This window comes from Equus asinus, chromosome 20 (genome assembly GCF_041296235.1).
Source record: "Equus asinus isolate D_3611 breed Donkey chromosome 20, EquAss-T2T_v2, whole genome shotgun sequence".
NCBI lineage: Eukaryota > Metazoa > Chordata > Mammalia > Perissodactyla > Equidae > Equus > Equus asinus.
This window is the reverse complement of record NC_091809.1, coordinates 59,626,986-59,647,795: the sequence shown is the minus strand read 5'-3', so window position 1 is coordinate 59,647,795 and position 20,810 is coordinate 59,626,986. Positions and strand designations below refer to the sequence as shown.

At 38.1% G+C, this 20,810-nt stretch overlaps 1 protein-coding gene across 1 annotated transcript; it reads right to left on the bottom strand.

Annotated features, from left to right (window-relative positions):
• Nucleotides 1-9,304: 9,304 nt before the first annotated feature.
• LOC106843118 (stromelysin-1) lies at nucleotides 9,305-17,016 on the bottom strand. Its single transcript, XM_014860021.3, has 10 exons — nucleotides 16,826-17,016; nucleotides 15,818-16,062; nucleotides 15,580-15,728; nucleotides 15,329-15,454; nucleotides 13,333-13,497; nucleotides 13,002-13,146; nucleotides 12,434-12,567; nucleotides 11,873-12,032; nucleotides 10,797-10,900; nucleotides 9,305-9,702 (listed from the first exon to the last, which is right to left on the bottom strand). Exons 1-10 carry the CDS (start codon nucleotides 16,928-16,930, stop codon nucleotides 9,602-9,604), a joined length of 1,434 nt encoding a protein of 477 aa, XP_014715507.1. The 5' UTR covers nucleotides 16,931-17,016; the 3' UTR covers nucleotides 9,305-9,601.
• Nucleotides 17,017-20,810: the final 3,794 nt, after the last annotated feature.

The following is a 20,810-nucleotide window of genomic DNA, read 5'->3' as shown; positions in this document are numbered from 1 at the left end:
AGTCCCTGAGGAATGAAAGCCCTCCTACAGGTCCTCTGGTCTCAACCCTAGGACTCTGGATAAAAATTCTCTCCAGACAGCTCTCCCCTCCTTGCTCCCTGTCCGCTTTCTACATGACTAATCTAGATCACTTTTCTAAAGTGATTCTGTATTTCGTCATCTTAATCCTTCCCCTTCTTCACTCGCTTCGCCCTGATTTCCCCCCTCGACCTGCCGAAACACTCCTCCACTCATCATCTGCTCATCATTGGGTTATCTATCACGGTCCACACTTCCTGTCCCAAACTGTCCATACCATCAGCACGTCACATCCCCTTCTCTATGCCAGACACATTTATATAAATATAGTAATTCACATCCTCGACTCTCACAAATAGCCAGAAGAGGCAATCTATAATTATAGACTATGATACACCTGTTGTCCTGCTTTATTTCTTTAATGGCTGTGATGCTTCAATTCAGTACTATAGAAAAGTGCTCAAATATATATTTATTTTGCACATGCTCTGTATCTCAATACTGCAGTGCCTCGGGGCCTGGTTCTGGGGCCACTTCTCTCCTACATTCTTACTCTATTATTAAACTTATCCAGTTTCAAAACTTTAAAACCATCTATTAGCTGATGACTCTCAAATTTATATCTCCAATCCAGATCTTCTCCTTAAACTCCAGACTCATATATCTGATCTCTGCTTGGACGTCCAACAGGCAGCTTAAATACACAACATGTCCAAAATGGAACTTCTCATCTTGCCGCCAAATCCTGCTCCACCCACAGTCCTCACATCTCAGATAATGGTGGCTCAGAAGCCTCATTCTTCCAGTTGCTCAGTCCAAAAGACTGAAGTCATTCTAAACTCTTTTCTTTTTCTCACACTTTGCAGTCCATCCATCATTAAATCTTGTCGGTTCTACTTTCAGATACACCCAGAATAACTTCTCTATACCTCCGCTGCTACCACTGTGGCTGGAGCCAGCATCCCATCTTGCGCAGAATACCGCAATAGCCTCCTGATAGGTCTCTGTGCTTCTGCCCTTGCTCCCTTGCAATCTAATGTGATAGAGCACCCAGAGGTTCTTCTGATCCACACCCTCCGATGGCTCCTCCATTTCACTAATACCCAAAACCAAAGCTTTACATTGGTTCATACAACTCCTCATGATTTGCTCCCTGCCACAACACTTATCTCTCTGACCTTATCTTCTAGTACTCCCTACCACTCCCTTACTTCATTGCTGTAAGTAGTCCTCTTGCTGTTCTTTGAATATGCTGAATACACGCCACCTCAGGATGCTTCACTCTATCTGTTCTCTCTGCCTGGACTTCTTTTCCCCCAGATTCACTTGGCAAGCTCTTTTGCCTCCTTCATCTTTGTTCAGATGTCACCTTCTCCGTGAAGCTCACCTTGACCACATCATTTATACTGCAACCCATCACCACCCCCAGCCCTCTTCATGTGCAAGCCCCTTATCTCATTCTACTCTTTTTCTTTTTCCCATAGTGCTTATCTCCTTCTAATAGACAATATAGTGTATCTATAGACTATAATTCCAGTTTCTTATCTGCTTTGCTTGTGAATTAAGTTCTAAGAAGGCAAAAATCTTTGTCTGTTTTGTGCACTGCTTTATCCAAGCTCTTAGCAGGGTGCTTGGCATATAATGAGTTCTTAGTAAATATTGTCTAAGGAGTGAATGAATGAAGAAACAAATAAATATCTCCTACCATGTCTGCCCTTTATGTTTATCTTGATGTCAGTGGTATCATCTCCAAAGGGTGAGCTCCAAAAGAGTAAGAAGCATTTCTGTCCTTTCTTAGCAGAGCAGAATTTTGACCTAAATTTCTTCAAACTCTAGTCTTGTGGTTGTCGCTCTCCTCATAAATTTATCCTCATAAATTTATCACTCACTCACAAGGATGTAATTTGAATCTACTTAATCACAAGACTGATGTGGGCTAAGAGCATTGAGGAAAAGACCCTTTCATTTGCCTCAGGGTCAAATGGTAACATATTAGGACTTCGTGGGAAAAGAAATTCAAAATGAGTTAACATACAGAAAAATTTAAGGATTGAATTGTCATTTTCAGATGTAGAACTTGTCAAGGATGTTGATTTGATGTTCCGTAATTGATCTATAAAATATTTTCATGCCTTTAAAAATCTAGTTGTGGTCTCAGGTGTGACATGTTGTCCCAGGAGTAAAGAGGCCCTCCACAACGTTCTTTTATGAGTCACTCATGCCCTTTCCTACGTATCAGATGTTACAGTGATTTCTTAATCGATTCATCCCCACTGACAAATCATCAGATATTCTTGAATTATAAAATGGCTACTTTATGTGTTAATAACAGACTATATACCTATACACTTAGATGCACATAAAATATTTTATTACCTGACTTAACATTCCTTATCTAAATGGAAAAATAATATAATGCAGCACTTAGAGGAACTTGTGAGCCTTTGGCTTTTGAGTGTCTATATTATACACCCATTCCCAGGCCACTCCAACCTACCCCTTTTGACTTAACTTGCTACAAAGAGCTAACCCCTTCCTCTGTTTCTTTTCCACTCTTGCACTGTTACCTCTGTCAATCTTTCCTTTTCTCTATCCTGTTTGCCATGGTAGGGGAGGAAGACATTTCCTTTACCCACTCTGGGTCCTTCTGGCTGGAGAATGAATTAAATTCACATGAGACAGAATAACAGGAGGAAATCAAACAAAGCTTTATAACATCTATACATGGGAGAGGCTCAGGCAACCTGAGCACCTCACCAAAATGTCTGAAGCCACCACCTTAAATATCATCTTCAGCTAAAGACAAAGGAGGATGTTGGGGGAGGTTACCAGACAAGTACATTAAACAAGAGTAAGATTATCATGCAGGTTTAAGTCCTTGCCTTCCACATTGATTAAGAGTTTCTAGAGATAAGGTCATCCGTTTTTTTCCTGGTACAGAGAGGGAGACACCTTTACAGATGGCAATTTCCTTCATAACTGTAAATGTCGCTTAACAAAGGGTAAGTAAAGTCTACTTTTCAGAGTTTCTTTCCTGTCTGCAGTTTTTTTAAAGTAACCAGCCCAAAATATTCCTCATGCCAAGAGAAATATCTTAGGGAGGGCAATTCCAGTCCCCCACACCATTAATCAATGTATAGATTAATTCAGGTCAACGATAAGAGTAGGGAGGCAACAGAGTGGATTAGACTTAAGGTTGGTGTCAGACAAGCTGGATTAGATCCCTGGCTCTGCCATTTGTTGTCTGTATGACCTTAAGGATACGGTTAATCTCTCTGAGCAAGAGCAATCCTTAAATTTGTAAACTTGGTTTAATAACATCTATTTCATAAATGAGAATTAAATGAGACAATATATGTAAAGTATTTGTTTCCTTTCTGCATCAAAATAGGACAAATAATATATCAGTCTTTCAACTGGATTTGTAAATGTCTGAGACCAGCTTTTTTTGCATGGCTATTAAAACAGTTTTACTTGTATTATAATTGATATTCAATTTATTAAAGACTTAAATCTTAAGTTTTGTGGAGACTTTAAATTCAACTTTCTAATCTTGTTTTTTTGTTTACTAATCTGGCAAATGTATATAAAAATAAGTACCGTCACTTTCACTAGCTCTTTCATTAATATTTAATTGATTCATATGGTTAAAATATTGAATTATCCTTAAAGATTTAATACTGTTTGCATTCATAAATAATATTTTCATCAACACTTCTAATTACAGTTTTGATTTTAATATATCTCTTTCAAATAATTCAAATCCATTGTGCAGACTTAAAATCCAACAAACAGAGTATTTCTAAGTATTTAAGCAACTCTTGTAAATATCACAAAGAATTGAATGCCTTAAATAAAATTTTCATACACTTTCCAAACAGCTTAAAAATAGGCATATCAAGGGGGCCAGCCCTGTGGCCAAGTGGTTAAGTTCGCATGCTCCCCACTAATGGCCCAGGATTTTGCCAGTCGGATCCTGGGCGTGGACCTAGCATTGCTCATCAGGCCATGCTGAGGTGACGTCCCACATAGTACAACCAGAAGGACTTACAACTAGAATATAAAATTATGTACTAGAGGGTTTTGGGGAGAAGAAGAAAGATAAAAGGAAGAAGATTTGCAACAGATGTTAGCTCAGGTGCCAATCTTTAAAAACAAACAAACAAAAAACCCCAGAAACATCATATCCACAACAGTAGGATGACTACAAGGCATGTCACAGCATAATAACACCGTGTAAATAAAAGTCTCAATATTTAATTTATTATCATCTCTAAACATGTTTATATACCCTTCCTCCAGAAGTGACTTATTTGTTCCCAACCAAAGGGAAGATAATTAGTACTTCAAGTCTACTACAGCCAATGAAGTTACACATACTGATTATTATGAGTAATTGTAAATGAAGATAAAGGACATTTATACTGCTTCCAGAATCATTCTACCCAAATCTCAGGTTAGCAAACCGAACACTTTCTTATAATTAAGCCGTGCCAACTTCTTCAGTTTTACAGAAAACTGGTTTCACAAATTATTCCTGCAGGATTTCAGTAGATTCACCACTCTCTTCCCACTGTTTCTCTTCCCAATGGGATGACAGTAAATCTCCATATTGCTTGGTTTTTGGTGATGGGCTTCTTAAGTACTTCTGAGATGGTAATCCATTTGTTCACTGACTGGTGAGATTCTGTACCTTCTTTATTTTTTATTTTCTCATCTGTGTTAAATCCACCATTCTGTTGGTTTATTGCCAAGTTCCAACCTGATTCTCAGCTTCTGCTTTCCTCCCCCTCCCCCTTAAACTAGTGTCACTGGATCACTTCCTGTAAATGTAAAGGTACTCCATGTTTCCAACGCGAGAGGACTTGAGCCAGCTCTTGAACATCATTCTGGGATTCAGCATCACATCACCCTTAGGGCTGGACTAGTCCTGACATGGGCTACAAGTCTGGGCTTCTGGTGCTCTATCTCTGATCTCTGGTTAGTGTTGATAACACAATTGAATGGCTTGTCAGCATACTAATACGCTCAGGTCTTTCTGGAACAAGATTGCTTGGGGAAATTTACAGGGCAAACAGCAGCAGGTGTGAAGTTCCTCATTGTTTGTTATAATTAGAGATAGCACAGAGGAATTTAGAGAGCCCAAATGTCAGATGCAGATAGAAGAACCCTGGCCCTAGCCCTGGAGGGTTTTAAATTGCAGGACTGAGGAAGAATCAGCACCCTCTCATCGTGTCACAGTGGGACATAGCAGAACATCTAGTTCAGAACGGAGTCAAAACTAGATAAGCTAAGGCCATCCAGGCTGATTTAATGTGTGTTACCCTGGACATAATAAGAACATGACCTTTAAATACGGAAAATATAAAATTAGATCCTGACTATACTACGTTCTACGTGACCATGGCAAAGTTTCCGAATCACTCGAAACTATATTTCTGCACTATTGAAACAAACCACCAATGCAATAGTCATTACGAGGACTAAACAAGCAGTACACATCAAGCCCGGAGTGCAGTGCCTGGCAAAAACCAGATATTCCATAAATAAAAAGCTGTTTATTTCCTTGTCCCAATCAAGCAAAGGCATGCATTAGACCTATGAATCAGATCTGACAGTACAAAGGAAAATATGTCCCGCTTCCTTTCCAGCACAACTTTCCTAAGAATTATCTGCATCTATTATTTCCACTTTCTTACCTCCCAAATTCTCTTTGTGGGGATGGACAAAGATTGGTGCCTCAACATCTTTTCCCCCACCTGACTATGTAACAGCAACATGGCTGGGGTGTAGCTGGCCCATCCTCCTTGCCACAGTGGTTGTGGTAGGACAACCACATGATTAGAGATGATACAAAGAGGGGAGACTCAGAAGTGTGGTTTGATGGTTGGGAGCGGTGCTTTGTGGAGGCATGATGGCTGGAACTGCTATAGATGCCACGCTGCCATGAGGAAAGCCAGCTTGACAGTAAAACTGACACAGAGGAGAGAGTCAAGATAAGAGTGGAGTGAAGGAGCCAGAACTGTGATCACACTGAACCTGAAAACTGCCTGACTCCTGGACTTCTAAATAGTGTGAATCAATAAATGCCTTTATTTTTATATTTTTACTTTTTGAAAACTTTTTTCCCAGCTTTATTGAGGTATAATTGACAAATAAAAATTGTATATATTTAAGGTGTACAACATGATGTTTTGATATACATGTACACTGTGAAATGATCATCACAATCAAGCTAATTAACATATCCATCACCTCACATAGTTTGCTTTTTTCTTTTGGTGAGAGCACTTAAGATCTATCTTCAGCAGATTTCAAGTATACCATACACTATTATGTTTTCTACTTGTTTTTTTCTACCAACTTTTGTGTCCAGAGAGGGATGACTTTCAATAGATCTCAAGGAGGGAGCTGCTCTGCTACATAGGAACCCCTGAACCAGAAGCAGGTCATCTGTGAATGGTTTAGTACCAGGTTCCCCACAAATATGTGTTGCATGAGCAGCAAGGGGGCAGCCTCCTTTCCAATCGTGCCCCATTTCCCAGAAAGGAGCTCTCGCATCAGACCCAGTCCCGATGCTGGCGGGGCATGCTGCAACATGCGGGGCTCCTGGGGACCCTCCAATTAGTCAGTGGGGGACTGGCTGTCTGAAGCCATCTGAGGCCAACCTAGGCTCCGGCCCCAGCACTGCCGCATCATTCAGCCTGGCTGGGGTTCTGACTTAGAGGCGTTCAGTCATAATCCTACAGATGGTAGCTTCACCCCATTGGCGCGTCTAAGGAGCATACACCAAATGTCTGAACCTGGTAGGATAGTGTTATTACTTGTGGTCTCTGTGCTGTACATTAGATCTCCAGAACTTATTCTTTCTGCATAACTGAAACTTCGTACCCTTTGACCAAAATCTCCATATTTCCCCTACCCCCACAACCACTGGCAACAACCATTCTACTCTTTGCTTTTATGAGTTGGACTTTTTAAAAATTTCCCCTATAAGTGAGATCGTGCAGTATTTTCTTTTCTCTGTCTGGCTTACTTCATTTAGCATAATGCCATCAGTTTTCATTCATGTTGTCCCAAATGGTGTGATTTCCTTTTTTTTAAGGATTAATAATATTCTGTTATATATATCTATATATATCTCTGAAAATAATCTACTGATGCACTATTTGATTTTTTAAAATTATTTTTCTTTCAAATATATATTTTTCAAATGTATATTTTATATATTGTTAAATTATTGATTTCTCTACATAGTATTTATATTTATTTCAAATATATTTTATTTGTTTTTTATTGTTTTTATTTTTGTTTTATGTCTTTGATGTAGGCATTTATTGAATCACTAATTTAGTCACCAATAGGAGACTGAATAAGTAAATTACATATTTCTTTCATAGAATGCAGCCAATAAAAGAATGAAGCAATTCCACGTGTACTAAAGTGGAAGGGTGGCCAAGATAAGTTAAGTGAAAATAGCAAAGAGAAAAGCAGTGTGAATTTGCATGTTACCATTTTGACTTGAAAAGATGATATTAATTCTTATACATGTATAAAATAGCTTTGAAAGGACTCATAAGAATCTACTTGGTGGCCTCTGAGAAAAGAAACTAGATAGTGGTGACAAGGGTGTGAGGAAAATTAGCTTTTCATTGCATAATGTGTTTTACCTTTTGAGTTTGTGTTTTGACTACATAGTACCTATCCAAAAAGATAAACCAAATAAATTGGGGTAATTTTTAAAATAAAGAAATGCTCAATTCCTGGCATAATATTGCTATTTACTAGAATTCCATTTAAAAATCTCCCATATGCTCTCTTTCATGTTCATAGTTTTAAGAAGAATCTAAATGTGAAAAATCCCACATATTTATATCTTCTCTTTTATTTAAATTAGGATGTAAGTGACATATAACATTGTATTTGCTCTAGGTGTATGACATAGTGATTTGATATATGTATATATTGAAAAATGATTACAATACATTTAGCTAACATCCATCACCACACATTGTTACTATATCTTCTCTTTTGACTTCCAGACTCGTTTACCTCATGTCCTACTTGGATATCTCACAGACATTTCAAAAATTGGCAAAACTAAGCATTTCTCCCTAACTCTTACCCTTTCCTCACAAAACTGCTTCTCTCCAAGTCTACTCCCATCTCAGTCAATGCTGTCACCATCAACACTTATGCTTAAGGAAGCTATCTGGGAATTATTCTGGCCATTTCCCTCTCTCTTAAACTCCATATCTAATCCATCATAGAGTCCTATTTTCTATCATATATATATATATTATATATATATATATTATATTCTGTCTTTGACTCTCCAGTGTCACCACTTTAATCCAAGGCCATCATCTTCTCACCTAGTTTCCACGTCTCCCCTCAAAAACCTTCTCCAATGCCACTCCCTCAAAAGTTCTTCTAATATCACCTAATTCAAAGTAGATCCTCCTATTATTCTATTAAATAAGTCTATTCTTTTCCTTTATAACTCATTAATTTTACAATTGCATGTACATATTTGTCACTGTTTGCTTATATTCTTTCTTGCTGGATTATAATCTCAGCGAGGGCAGGAGCTGTGTCCATTTTCTCAGGTTCCTGTGCCTACAACCCAGCACAATGCCTGGCACATGGAATCTACTTAATAAATTATTCTCAAATGAATGAATAAGTAAAGAGTGAATGAGCTCTTACTGTGTAGCAAGTATGTGCTAGACACATTACTTAGGGGTGATGTATCTGTCTTAGGGTAAGCATCTGCCTGTGGACTTCTAGCATGCACAGATACATGGAGAGTACAAGAGGATATTGTCATGTGTGAATAGGGTGGATATGAGCATGTTTGTTTCCTAGGGCAGGGAAAGGGGCTTGGCTGAGGAAATATACAAGACAAAGGAAAAGAAGAAGAACAGGTTTGATCTCCCCACCTGAAAAATGAGGGGTGTGGACCAGGTTATTTGCTATAATCATAGGATTCTGCTTCATGATTTTTTTCCAGAGCCTGCCCTACAAGGTGACAACTTTCCTAGTCTTTCTCTTAGGAGGTTTCAGAAACAGTATGATGTTTGGGTGGTGGAAATAAGCAAGTAGGGCAAGTAGTAGATTGTCTTCAGTTCTAGAAGAGCCCATTGTGAGGCCCCAGCCATGGAGACCCTAATCCTAACAGTGTCTGAGGATCTCAGGCTATCTTCTGCTCAGTACAGAATGTGCCCAAGATTGTGAGGATGATGTGTTCTTGAAACAAACAAACAAACAAAACAATAAAATAAAATAACTGACAAGTCCTCTTTATTAAATAACAAGCAAATAGTCTATAAATATACAGTTACTTGTCTGTTGCACACGAGTGTCTCCTTTCTCCTATGGAAGGTGACTCCATGTGACAAAGCTCGGCAGCCCGTCTGAATGCCCTGTAATATATGAAGCTGACTGGCAAGACACACAGTTCACACTTATGTTCTCAGTCACTGCACATGCAGAAGAAAACGAATTCCAGTTCACAAAGACTCAGGTGCAAAATTATTAGCTTCATTTAAAATGTCCATGTTGTGCTTGCTAAGCATCTCTGCTAACAATTAAACCAGCTATTACTCTTGAGAACATGTGTCACTTTCTTTGCATTTGGGTCAAATTCAAACTGTGAAGATCCACTGAAGAAATAGAAAAAACCTGCAAATACAGACAAGAGAAAGTGAAATATTTTTTCAAACAAATAAATTTGGCAACATGCAAAACTCAGAATAATAGATAACTAAAAAAGAAGTGCTTATAGAGATTTACTAATGTGCCAGGGATTATAAGCGTTTTACATGTTTTTTTTTTTTTTTTTTTTTTTACCATTTATTTCTACAACAATCCTATGAGGTAAGTGTATCTACTTGATTTTACAGATGAGCAAGTTGAGATTTGGACACATTTAGATGCTTTCCCAAGTTCACTCAACAAGGAAGGGATGAAGACAGCGCTCCATTCCAGCTCTATCTGACAGCAAAGCCAGGCTCCAGGCTATCAGGGTATTCTGCTTCCAATCAGATACAATTTTCTGCTTCTTTGGAATCTACAATCTCTTTACTTTCTGTCTTCCCAATGCTCCTCCTCCCCTTTCCCTATATTGCAGCCTGAGGGGCATTTCTGGTCTCAGAGAAGCACAGTAAGTCTTTCAGAACACCAGAGGACCCTCCATGGCTCTGCCATCATGGTGCTCAGGTTACCCTTCAGTAAAGATCATCAGCCTCCACCCACCTATCCTTGAATAGGAAAAAAAACAATCTTCTTTTTTTTTTTAACTTTGGGCACTTGGAAAGATAAGTATTTGCAACTGACTAACGTGGGCAATGACTGACTCTTCAGGAAAGACAGAGAAAATCTCCCTGAGAATTGGTAGCAGCAATAGGATGGAGCAGAGGAGAGGCCAGCCAGCCAGTACTAAACTTGGACGCACCACTTGAGGAGATTTTTTATTACGACATGGGAATCTGAAAGGTAATAACTCTAAGTGTAAGGAAGTGACACTTGAGCACTTTGGTTTTACCTGCGCGTGTAAAATAGAGTACGGAAATTTGTGTTAATTATCTTTATGACTCAAAACTTTTATGAAGTAGTCCTATAATTAGTACAAAATTGGTAAGTTGAAATTTAGGGAAAGAAGGAGGGAATGGGTTAAAGAAAACCTGTTATTAAAAATTATTTCAATTCTCCTCTTCCCTCTGATACCATAGAATGTTTCAAGTACCGTATTGACAATAAAATAAGTATCCTCTTACCAAATGATTCAAAAGCAGCATCAAGCTTTGAGTCAATCCCTGGAAAGTCTTCTGCTATTTGCTTGGGATAGCCTGGCTCCATAGATTGTCTCTTCTCATCAAATCTGCACCAAGTAAAAGAAACACAGTTCAGCATTACATGGAGGCCATGTTACCAAAATTCATAAATTACATTAGGTTTAACGTGGAATTCTAGTAAACTTTCCTAGTACTGCAAATAAATGTCAAACATGTTTAGCACTACAGAAATATGTGACTTTAATGGTACTGCAAATTTAGCTCTTAAAACTGTATCTCCACCAGGAACAGAGGCAACATCCTGATTTGGCAGATGTTGTTTGTTATCATATTTCTTAAGCCTGGGCAGAAAGAACCTTAATCATCTTTCTATCACAAAGTCATTAAGGTGTGAATAGATACCTAAAGTGAATTGAATCATTCATCTCAAATAAATACAAATTTCAAGTTCTCTACCTTCGTTGGCTCATATGTGCCCTCCCCAACCTGCACATCTGGATTTCCTATGGCAGCCTCCTTGGAAAAAAGGATTGGAACGAGAAGTAAAACACAGTAAACGTGTTTTGGACTTATTGGCTCGACCTTGGTTGGTCTGCCCAGATGTCTCAGAGTCTGGGCAGATGGCCCAGGAATCAGTCTCTCTGTGAGTCCCAGGTTCTATCCATGAAACCGGACTGTTACTGCTCATCATCCTCTTAAACCGGCAGAGGTAAAGAATGGGTGAGGGTAAGAGAAGCCCTTGAGAATCATATAGGACTTGAAGGATGGGTGGGATTTGGGTAAGGGGAGGGAAAAAGAGGGCTATCCAAGCAAGCAGGGCAATAGCACAGCGGGAAGCTCTAGCCTGTGGCACGTGGGACTCAAAACAGGGGTGCTTAAGAACCCCTGTTATCAGATGCTTCTATATTTGAAAGTAAGCACTTTCCCACAGTTGTCTAAGGCCCCGTCCTTCCTACTGAGAGAGAAGCAAGACTAAGAGTGAGGCAGGGGATTTCCTTCGAGAAAGAAAATAATTTCCCCAATTAGGTTCATACAAAGTCACTCCAAACGCATCTTACCTCCAGTATTTGTCCTCTACAAAGAAGTATGTTTTCTGCTTTTCCTTATCAAAAATGGCTGCGTCTATTTTCCTTACTGTTGGAGGGAAACCCAGAGTGTGGATGCCTCTCGGGTAACCCGCTTGTTCCTCATTTCCTCTGATGGCCCAGAACTTATTTCCTGTTAAAAAAAAAATAATGTAGAATCACAATTGAATTTATAACAGCTAAGCCTTTGGGTTTTAGAAAGACTTTTTAGCACCTTTGATTTTCATCATAAAGAGGAAGCCAGAATTTTAGATTTAGTCACCATCTCAGAGTGGGCATTTGACAAAAATGTGCAGATCGAGTGAATGAACACAGATCAAACAAGGGAATTTACAACTCTGAGCAATTTGCATTCCTGTGTTCACTTTTATCATCTGTAAAATATAAATAAAATAATACCAGTCCCAGTTATTTCTTCATCACCTAAAGTAATGAAGTGGACAAAATTTGTCATAGAGAAAATTAAAGTCCTGTTTAGTTTTCCTGTGGGAGGGTTTATTTCATCAATTAAAGAAATTATTACATCATAATTACCTTTAAAAATGAAAACACTGTCTCTGCTAGTCACTTCATATGCAGCATCTATGCCTGAAGGAAGAGATGGCCAAAACGAAGAGATCGGATGAAATTCAGGGACAAGTGTCCTGAAGGTTTTGCGCCAAAAATGTCTGAAATATATGTGAAAAAAAATGAAAATTGAGAAACAGTCTTTCACTTTTAGCATATTTTCCTCATTGTCCTGCCTCACTCATCTTTCCCCATCCCCTCATAATGTAATGTTATCCTGGTGTCGTTTTTAAAGGAGGTAACGATAAAATTCTCATTCTAAATTCATGTGCCTTTTGAAAAGCAAGCATGACTTACAACACTTGGGAATGACAATTCGAGGACAAGGATCAAATCATCCTGTATAAGTTCTTTGGAGGTGAACTTGACAGTTTTAGGAAAATGTGGAACGTGCAGCACTAGAATGATTTCAAGTTTAGAGAAAGCATTTTTGTTTTAAACGTTCAAAAATCTCTATCAAATTTCTGTTTGTTTTCCTTTCTAAGCATTGTACATTAAACGAATAGATGGGAAAATGTAATTTTTCTGGTCTGACCTGTCTTTAAAGAACAGAATTTCTCCTCTCAGAGTGCTGATTGCATCAAAGGACAAAGCAGGATCGCACATGGCTAGTGTTCCAGGGGCGGGAGGCTCAGGTTCCCTGGGCTCCACGGGGCTATCAGGAGAGGCAGGGGGAGGTCCTAAAGGGAACAGATGCCAGGACACAAACATTAGGAGAAATGTGGTGCTCCTGTCAATTTATGTGCTTTCCAAACATTCTCAAAGTGATTTGAGTTGAATTGCAAATGCTTTATGCAGCATTTTAGAGCTTTCCTGAAGACCATCATTGCAAAGCTACAATGCCTAATTTTTCCAGCATCACTCACCATAGAGGGATTGAATGCCAGTCACATCATCTTGAGAAAGGCGGACCCGGGCCGGGCCTTTGAGTGTATTGTAGAGTGGGTACATCAAAGCTTCGGTGTTGGTCGAGTGATAGAGACCCAGGGAATGACCAAGTTCGTGAGCAGCAACAAGGAGAAAATTGATCCCTATTTAAGAAATCAAAAATAGTAGTTGCTTATACCTTAAATACATGGACTTTACATAGGTCAGCTGTGTATTATATTTGTTTACTTCCTGGAAGCACACAAGGGGTTTTTTTGCCTTGCTTTTTCGTTAACTGATCAATTCGTTGCTTTGATTACACCCTTAATGGAAAGCCAAGTGTTTTTCAAGGCTCTTTCTTGACATCAATCTTGGAGACAAAGTGTCCAGCCATATGCAACTACTCCCCTGTCCAGCCTCGGATTCTATTAACAGCATGAGAAGCTCGCCCCTTTTCTTGTTCTCTAGAATGGAATGAACCCGCTTGTTTAGCACGTCAGTAAATATTTCTCTTTGTCAATGGAAAGCTAAACAGTGTTTCAATGTGTCACATGTGCTGGTCGCAGTCTCAGTTAAATGAATCACACTTTATTCATCTCAATTCGGAAATCCTTAAACAATCTTACTCCTGTTATTTTCCTTGGAATATTGCCTGGATAATTTTTCAGGCTCATGATCATTATTAAGTACATATTAGGTCCAAAAATATTAATAAGAATAGATGTCATAGAATTTGCAAGATTGGTTTAAAACACAACATGACGGATCACGTCTAGGATTTGTCACAAAAGAGATTTTGCATAATGACATAAACACTAGCTGTATTCAGATTTTTTTCTTCACATTATTAAAAAAACAATGCTGAAATTGGAAGGCATTGGGTAATTATAATTGACATAACAAGTAAGTCGACTTTACTTTTGTAGGGCTTATTTGTGTAACTTGTGATCCTAGCAAAGTTTCTGTTTCAGACTTTGCAAGAAGAAGTTGTTAATTCAATCAAACCAAGAATTTTATCTAGCACTAACCCCACATTTGCACTCTCTACAGAGATTCTGTTTGCATTTTAATTATAAATCCTGACTAAATTTCAGAGATGGTATTATTCATTTCAGCCAATTGTCTGAAAACTTTGGAAGCCATTTCTCAAAGTATACAGTTACAAGCTGAGTAATACTCTTCTACATAAGTGGTTTGGACACTGTATTTGGAAGTTAATCCTTTCCTTCAGAATAAGTCTGTAAAAACTCTTCGTAACCTAGAGAGAGTAAAATGTTGATTTAACCAGAAAAATCTAAATGGGAATCTCAGTTTCTGGAATTTAAATCTCATTTCTATTTTGAAGAGTAAAGAAGTGATTAGGGGAAATTTCCACCATTTGGGTATAAGCAATATCCAGCATTCATGTTAGTGTAGATTCAATGCAATATACTATCCCTTAGATATCAGCACTCTGACATAATGAGAAATTTTTTTTTGAGGAAGATTAGCCCTGAGCTAACATCTGCTGCCAATCCTTCTCTTTTTTGCTGAGGAAGACTGGCCCTGAGCTAACATCTGTGCCCATCTTCCTCTACTTTATATGTGGGATGCCTGCCACAACATGGCTTGACAAGCACTGCATAGGATCACACCCGGGATCTGAACTGGCGAACCGTGGGGTGCTGAAGTGGAACGTGTGAACTTAACCACTGTGCCACCAGGCAGGGCCCAAAGAAATGTTTTTAATGGTGGTCCCAAGATCGCACAAGAACTACAATCATCAAAGAAATACTTAATGATGCTTCCTATGTTGAGCTTAGCAAGACTGAGAATAAACTTTTTAAACATCTGAAAATGTTTTCAACAATAATTGAAACAAAAATATATTCTGCTGATCTTTGACCCATTGGGAAATCCAGAACATCCCATTTCTTGAATATACTTAGTTATTAAGAGTTTTCCCAATAAAAAAAGAGTCAACATCAAAAGCTTTCTGAGAGATGTGTAACTAACCTGATGCATCCTTCGTCCAGTGTTCATCATCATCAAAATGAGCATCTCCATTCACCCCTGGCCCAGGTGGATAGGCATGAGCCAAAACTTTTCCAGGTCCATCAAAAGGAAAAAAATCTCCATGTTCTAATAGAGAAAATGTTTTTATTGGAAAGATAGGTAATTAGAATCTCTTTGGAACATTTTCCAGTGAAACAGCACCAGATAAATGGATGCATTTCTTGTTTTTCTTGTTTGTGTTTGTTTTTTACCTCGAACTGCAAAAGTGATCATTATGTCAGCCTCTCCTTCATAAATCCTGGAGAATGTAAGTGGAGTCACCTCCTCCCAGATTTTCAGAGCTTTCTCAACGTCAGAATCAACAGCATCTCTTGGCAAATCCTGTGTATAATTCACAATCCTGTATGAAAAAAAATTGAAGATATTTTCTCCTGTGATAGTGATTTATAAACTTTCAATATTATGTCAAAACCTCTTTGGGCCTATTACCTGTAAGTAAGGTGAGTTTTGCTCCACTTTGGCATGCCAGGAAATGTAGTGAAGTGACCGACATCAGGAACTCCGCATCTGGATTTGTGCATCACCTCCACAGTGTCAGAGTCCAGCTTCCCTGTCACCTTCAACCCCAGGAACTTCTGCATTTCTTGAATTTTTTTAACAATAGGACCACTGTCCTTTCTTCTAACATATTGTCTCATTTCTTTTCCAAGGTCGTAGTATTTTTCTAGGTAGTCCTAATAGAATAACAAGTATAGTTTTTAGGTCATTCTTATGATTTTTAGCCTTTATAGTAAATTTGTGTAGTTGCTCACTTCCTCTATTCCTGTAGTTTGCTGAAACCAAAGTAAATGTCATGTATGTTTAATTCTTTAATTACAGACTCCTCCTCACTTTTGTTTTATCTTTGTGACTGATTAATCTCTGCAGCTTAGTTTACTAGCAAAGCAATGAAAAAGAGGGGGAAATTGTAATATATATCCAGTGAACTTAAAAGAGAAAAACAAAACAATCAAGCTTTTTGGGACATAATTGTATATTTCAGGTAAATTTATTCAATTCCTTCAATTTTCTACATTATGCTTCTCACAAGGACCTGGCTTAAGAAAAAAATCGGACAAATCTCTATGTCTAAACATGACACTAGCAATATAAATATCTAGCTAAACTTACATTGGATTAAAATACCTAAAGAAGTTTCAATGCAAGTGTTTTATATACTCTTCACTTGTTATTAATTTCCTGAAGCCCCAGTGCTGTTGCATGATGTTAGGAAAACATCTAATGTTTCTGGCCTTTGTTTCTTCCTACATGAAAGGAGGACCCCAACAGCATGATACTGGGGCCCTTTCCACTTCCAACACTTTTTAACTCTCAGTCCTTGAACTATTCCTACCCAGTAAGCTCAAACCATTCTGTGTGAGTTTTATGAATGCAAAGTAGAGAGGGTTTCCCTGCATGCTCCTGTCAATGAGTGTGAGGGCTGTATCCATTAATTACCTGAAGAAGGTCCATGTTGCTATCCTCGTCCCTTGCAGATCTGTCCAACGGATAGGCTGAGCACGCTGCCACGCATAGTAACAGCAGAATTGGAAGATTCTTCATTTCCGATGGCTTTACTCAGCTCTACGTTGCCTTAATGCCTTGCTCTTTGCCTAGCTTCTAGCCCATCCTCTGGAGCTCAACTTTTATACGGTGACAGTGTTTGTTTAGTTCATCCGCAGTTTGACTCATGATTACTTTCATCCAAGTGGCAGCGGGACCATTGCCAAAAATTCAAAGTCCAAAGTAGGGTGATACAACCTACTACTAACTTCTCTCAAACTTCCTAATTTTGCAAGTCAAAACAGTGATTAATCTCCAGGAAATGCTTCCTGTCTTGTTAAGGAGAAAACTAGGGCATTTTTTTTCCTCTGGCTGAGGTAGGCTGACTTGGCAAAAAAGTCAGAATTATGCAGAACTTTTAAAGGAAGTTTTATTTTGAAAAGAACATATTTAAAGTCAAATGTAATAAGATGTAAGTAAACAAAAAGCTACATTTTTATAGCTATAGTTTACACTCAGATTCTGTGATAAATAATAATGAATAAAATTGGAAGAGAGAGTTCATTTTTTGAATGTTTGATTTGAAATCGCTACTGTAGCTTTCTGGTTGGATTTGTTAGTTCTTGAAGAGGGAATGTTCAGGGGCAGGATAGGACAAAGACTGTGAAGAAGAAGGATGTGTATTCGTTCTCCTTTGGCTGGTCTGAATTCTGTACCCAATTCATTAATGAGTGATGGATCTGTCATAGCTGCTCCATAAATAGCAGTAAAATTGAAATGATTATACTGCTCACTGAACTGAAGAACTCCTCTGTCTTTCTCCTCTGCACTTCTCTTATTTTTCAACCTTGTTCCCTCTTTCCTAAATTCAAATTAGTAGATACTTTGAAGTAAAAAAAAAAAAAAGCCACTATGGGCCGGCCTGGTGGTGTAGTGGTTAAGTGCAGGTGCTCTGCTTCACAGTCTGGGGTTCTCAGGTTCAGAACCCGGGCACGGACCTAGCACTGCTCATCAAGCCATGCTGTGGAGGCATCCCACATAAAATAGAGGAAGATTGGCACACAAGTTAGCTCAGTGACAATCTTCCTCAAGAAAAAAGAGGAAGATTGGCAACAGATGTTAGCTCAGGTCAATCTTCCTCATCAAACAGAAAAAAAAAAAAAACCACCCTGAATTCTCTCTTTATATTGCTCATCTTTTTTCTCTTTTCTCGTCTGTTCTCTGTTCTTTCCTTCTCTTTGTTTCCTTTTCTTTCCTTTTCTCTGTCAAGTAGAGCACTGCTCATATCAATTGTGTATAGTAAATGCTTGTAGGGAAGACCCTAAACATTCCCAGAGAAGGAAACTTTGTTAAACTTTTTACAATCCTCTTGCCACCCACCCTTCATGCCCACCAACCTCACCTACTTACCCTTACAAAAATAAAGCAAAAAAGAAAATGCAAAAAGGATGCAAATTAAAGGGCGCAAAACTTACACTTACTAAACATTCAAGAAGTGCACCACGTTTTTCTTCATCACCACACCTTGTTTTTTCTTGGTTTTCTTGCTTGCTTCTTTGTTTACTAAAGAGCAGAACATCCTGGGAGTGAGAATTAAGTAAAATGATGAACAGAAATGTGCACTTAGTGAACGTGTAATAAGTTTTGCTCCCTCCCATTTGCATCTCTTTTGCATTTTCTTTTTTAGTTTTATTTTTTGTATGTTTATTAAAAAACATTGGAGAGATTTCACCCAATATGTATAAAACATATAATAGGATTCCTCAGTGGTAGTAAGATTCCTATAACTGGAAGTGTCTGGATGCCTGATGACCACTGTTCCACAGAACAATCATTTGTTATATGACTAAGCACACACAAGGGTCAGATAATGGCTGGTTTTATAAATTTGACCTCCAGGCATCAGAGGCCTAGAAATAAACTTGACTTCAATCTGATTCAAACTTGGATTCAAAGGTGGCAGTTAGTTCAGGTAATATTCTATCTGGTAACTTTTCACATTTTCCTCATATTTATCATGCTTTTCCATGACTAATTAGACAAGATAATACAGGATCCTTGCTACCTCCAGCTGATAGAATCATTCTTTCAGCTATACATTCATTTATCAAGTGTCTAAGTCTTAAATCCTTCAGAATACCAAAACTAGGAGCGTAGATTTGGAGATAATATTTAAAAGAGAAATTTAGAGGGAAAGTGACTAAATTAGTTATTTAAAAATAGGAAAGAAGGGGGGCCCGCCCAGTGGCGTAGCGATTAAGTTCGCACATTCCGCTTCTGCAGCCTGTGGTTCGCTGGTTCAGATCCTGGGTGTGGACCTACATACCACTCATCAAGTCATACTGTGGTAAGCATCCCACACATAGAGGAAGATGGACATGAATGTTAGCTCAGGACCAGTCTTCCTCAGCAAAAAGAGGAGGATTGGCAACACATGTTAGCTCAGGGCTAATCTTCCTCAAAATAAATAAATAGGAAAGAAGGAAGGAAGGAAGGATAAAACAAAGGAATGAAAGAACAAAGGAAACATATATATCCAGTAGAGGAGATGATCACTGCCTAATGAATTCTATAAGGAATAAAGAAAGAAGTTGTACAGGAATTATGCAGAAGGAAAGGTGTTTACTTTAGAAAAATTCCATAGGTAAAACTACAAATGAATGGAGCCTGAAATGATTTGGACATGGAGAAAAATCCAGGAACAGAATAAACAACTACGCAGAGTCAAGAAAGTTAAGAGTCTATATGGAAAATGACAAAGAGTTAATTTTTTAATGAAATAAAAATTGCATGAAAGGTAGTTGTGAAAAATGAAAAATAAAATTGTGAGAAGGTAGGTTGGAGCTCGTTTGTGGAAGACCATTAGTCTGTAGCTAAGATGTTTAGTTTATTCTGCTGGTGATGGAAAGCCATGTTTCTACAAAATATTTTAAATATAATTTTTCATATTTTGGTAAAGTTTTCTATTTTTATTACAGAAAATTTAAAATATAGAAGAAAGATAGAAAGACGAAAACAAATCATTTATAGTCATGCCACAAGGAGAAAAACGCTATTAACACTTCACTGTATTTTCTTCTAATTTTTAAAAATCTGTATATTCTTTTCTACATCATGCTGATCTTGGGAAATTTATAAAATTTTACTATTTTTTCCACAATTTTGAATCTTACCAGTCAGAAAGAAGTACTAATAAGGCAATGTATTCCCTTTGAATTATAGGATAAAACACGTTACTTACTGGGTTTTTTAATGCATGTTTTTCATAGTTGAAATAAGATCATACTTGCTAATACTTATGCCTATTTGCCACAGAAACTTTCAACCATTTTAGTTGGAAGACAAACTAGAGGTGAAAAGGGTATTAGGAACAGATAATATCAGCACGTGGATGGCTCAGGTTTTTTTTACTTATAAAAGTGCAATGACTCAGATCACTCAACGTGAGTGGTAAAAATGTGGAAATCCATTATTCAAATTCCTTGGCAATGACAATGGCCTTTATGTGTCTCTAGGCAACTCTGATTTTATGGAAAGAAGGACAGCATTTTGTAATATTCTTGGCATAAATATTTCTACTGTGCAAGCAGAATAACGTAAATCAAAGCTTTTAGTGGTACTCCAACAGGCAGTATATTCCATCTGTTTGTAGCACAAAAAATTTTTCTCATATGAGGATTAGAGTGGAAGCAGAAGGAGAGCTGCTGTGAGAACCAGCATGGACCAGGCATGACCCTGAACTCCCAAACCCACCTGACAAGGCATCTTGCAATTAGAAAACTGACATTGTCAAACAAACCGAGGAAAGGCTGCTCCATTAAGCTTTCTGTAACCTGACCTATATGTTCTGGAATTGTTCATTTTGAATCAGTTGGCAATTGTATGACTTCATGGAATTTTTTTTCCAAGGGTGGTTCAAGAGAAGTTTACTGATTTTAGC

Coding starts and splice junctions, on each gene's coding strand:
- LOC106843118 (XM_014860021.3), bottom strand. CDS start 16,930: ATGAAGAATCTTCCAATTCTGCTGTTACTATGCGTGGCAGCGTGCTCA. Junction 13,147..13,332: donor TGGCATTCAATCCCTCTATG/GTGAGTGATGCT, acceptor TGTTCCCTTTAG/GACCTCCCCCTGCCTCTCCT. Junction 9,703..10,796: donor TGCTGCTTTTGAATCATTTG/GTAAGAGGATAC, acceptor CTGTATTTGCAG/GTTTTTTCTATTTCTTCAGT.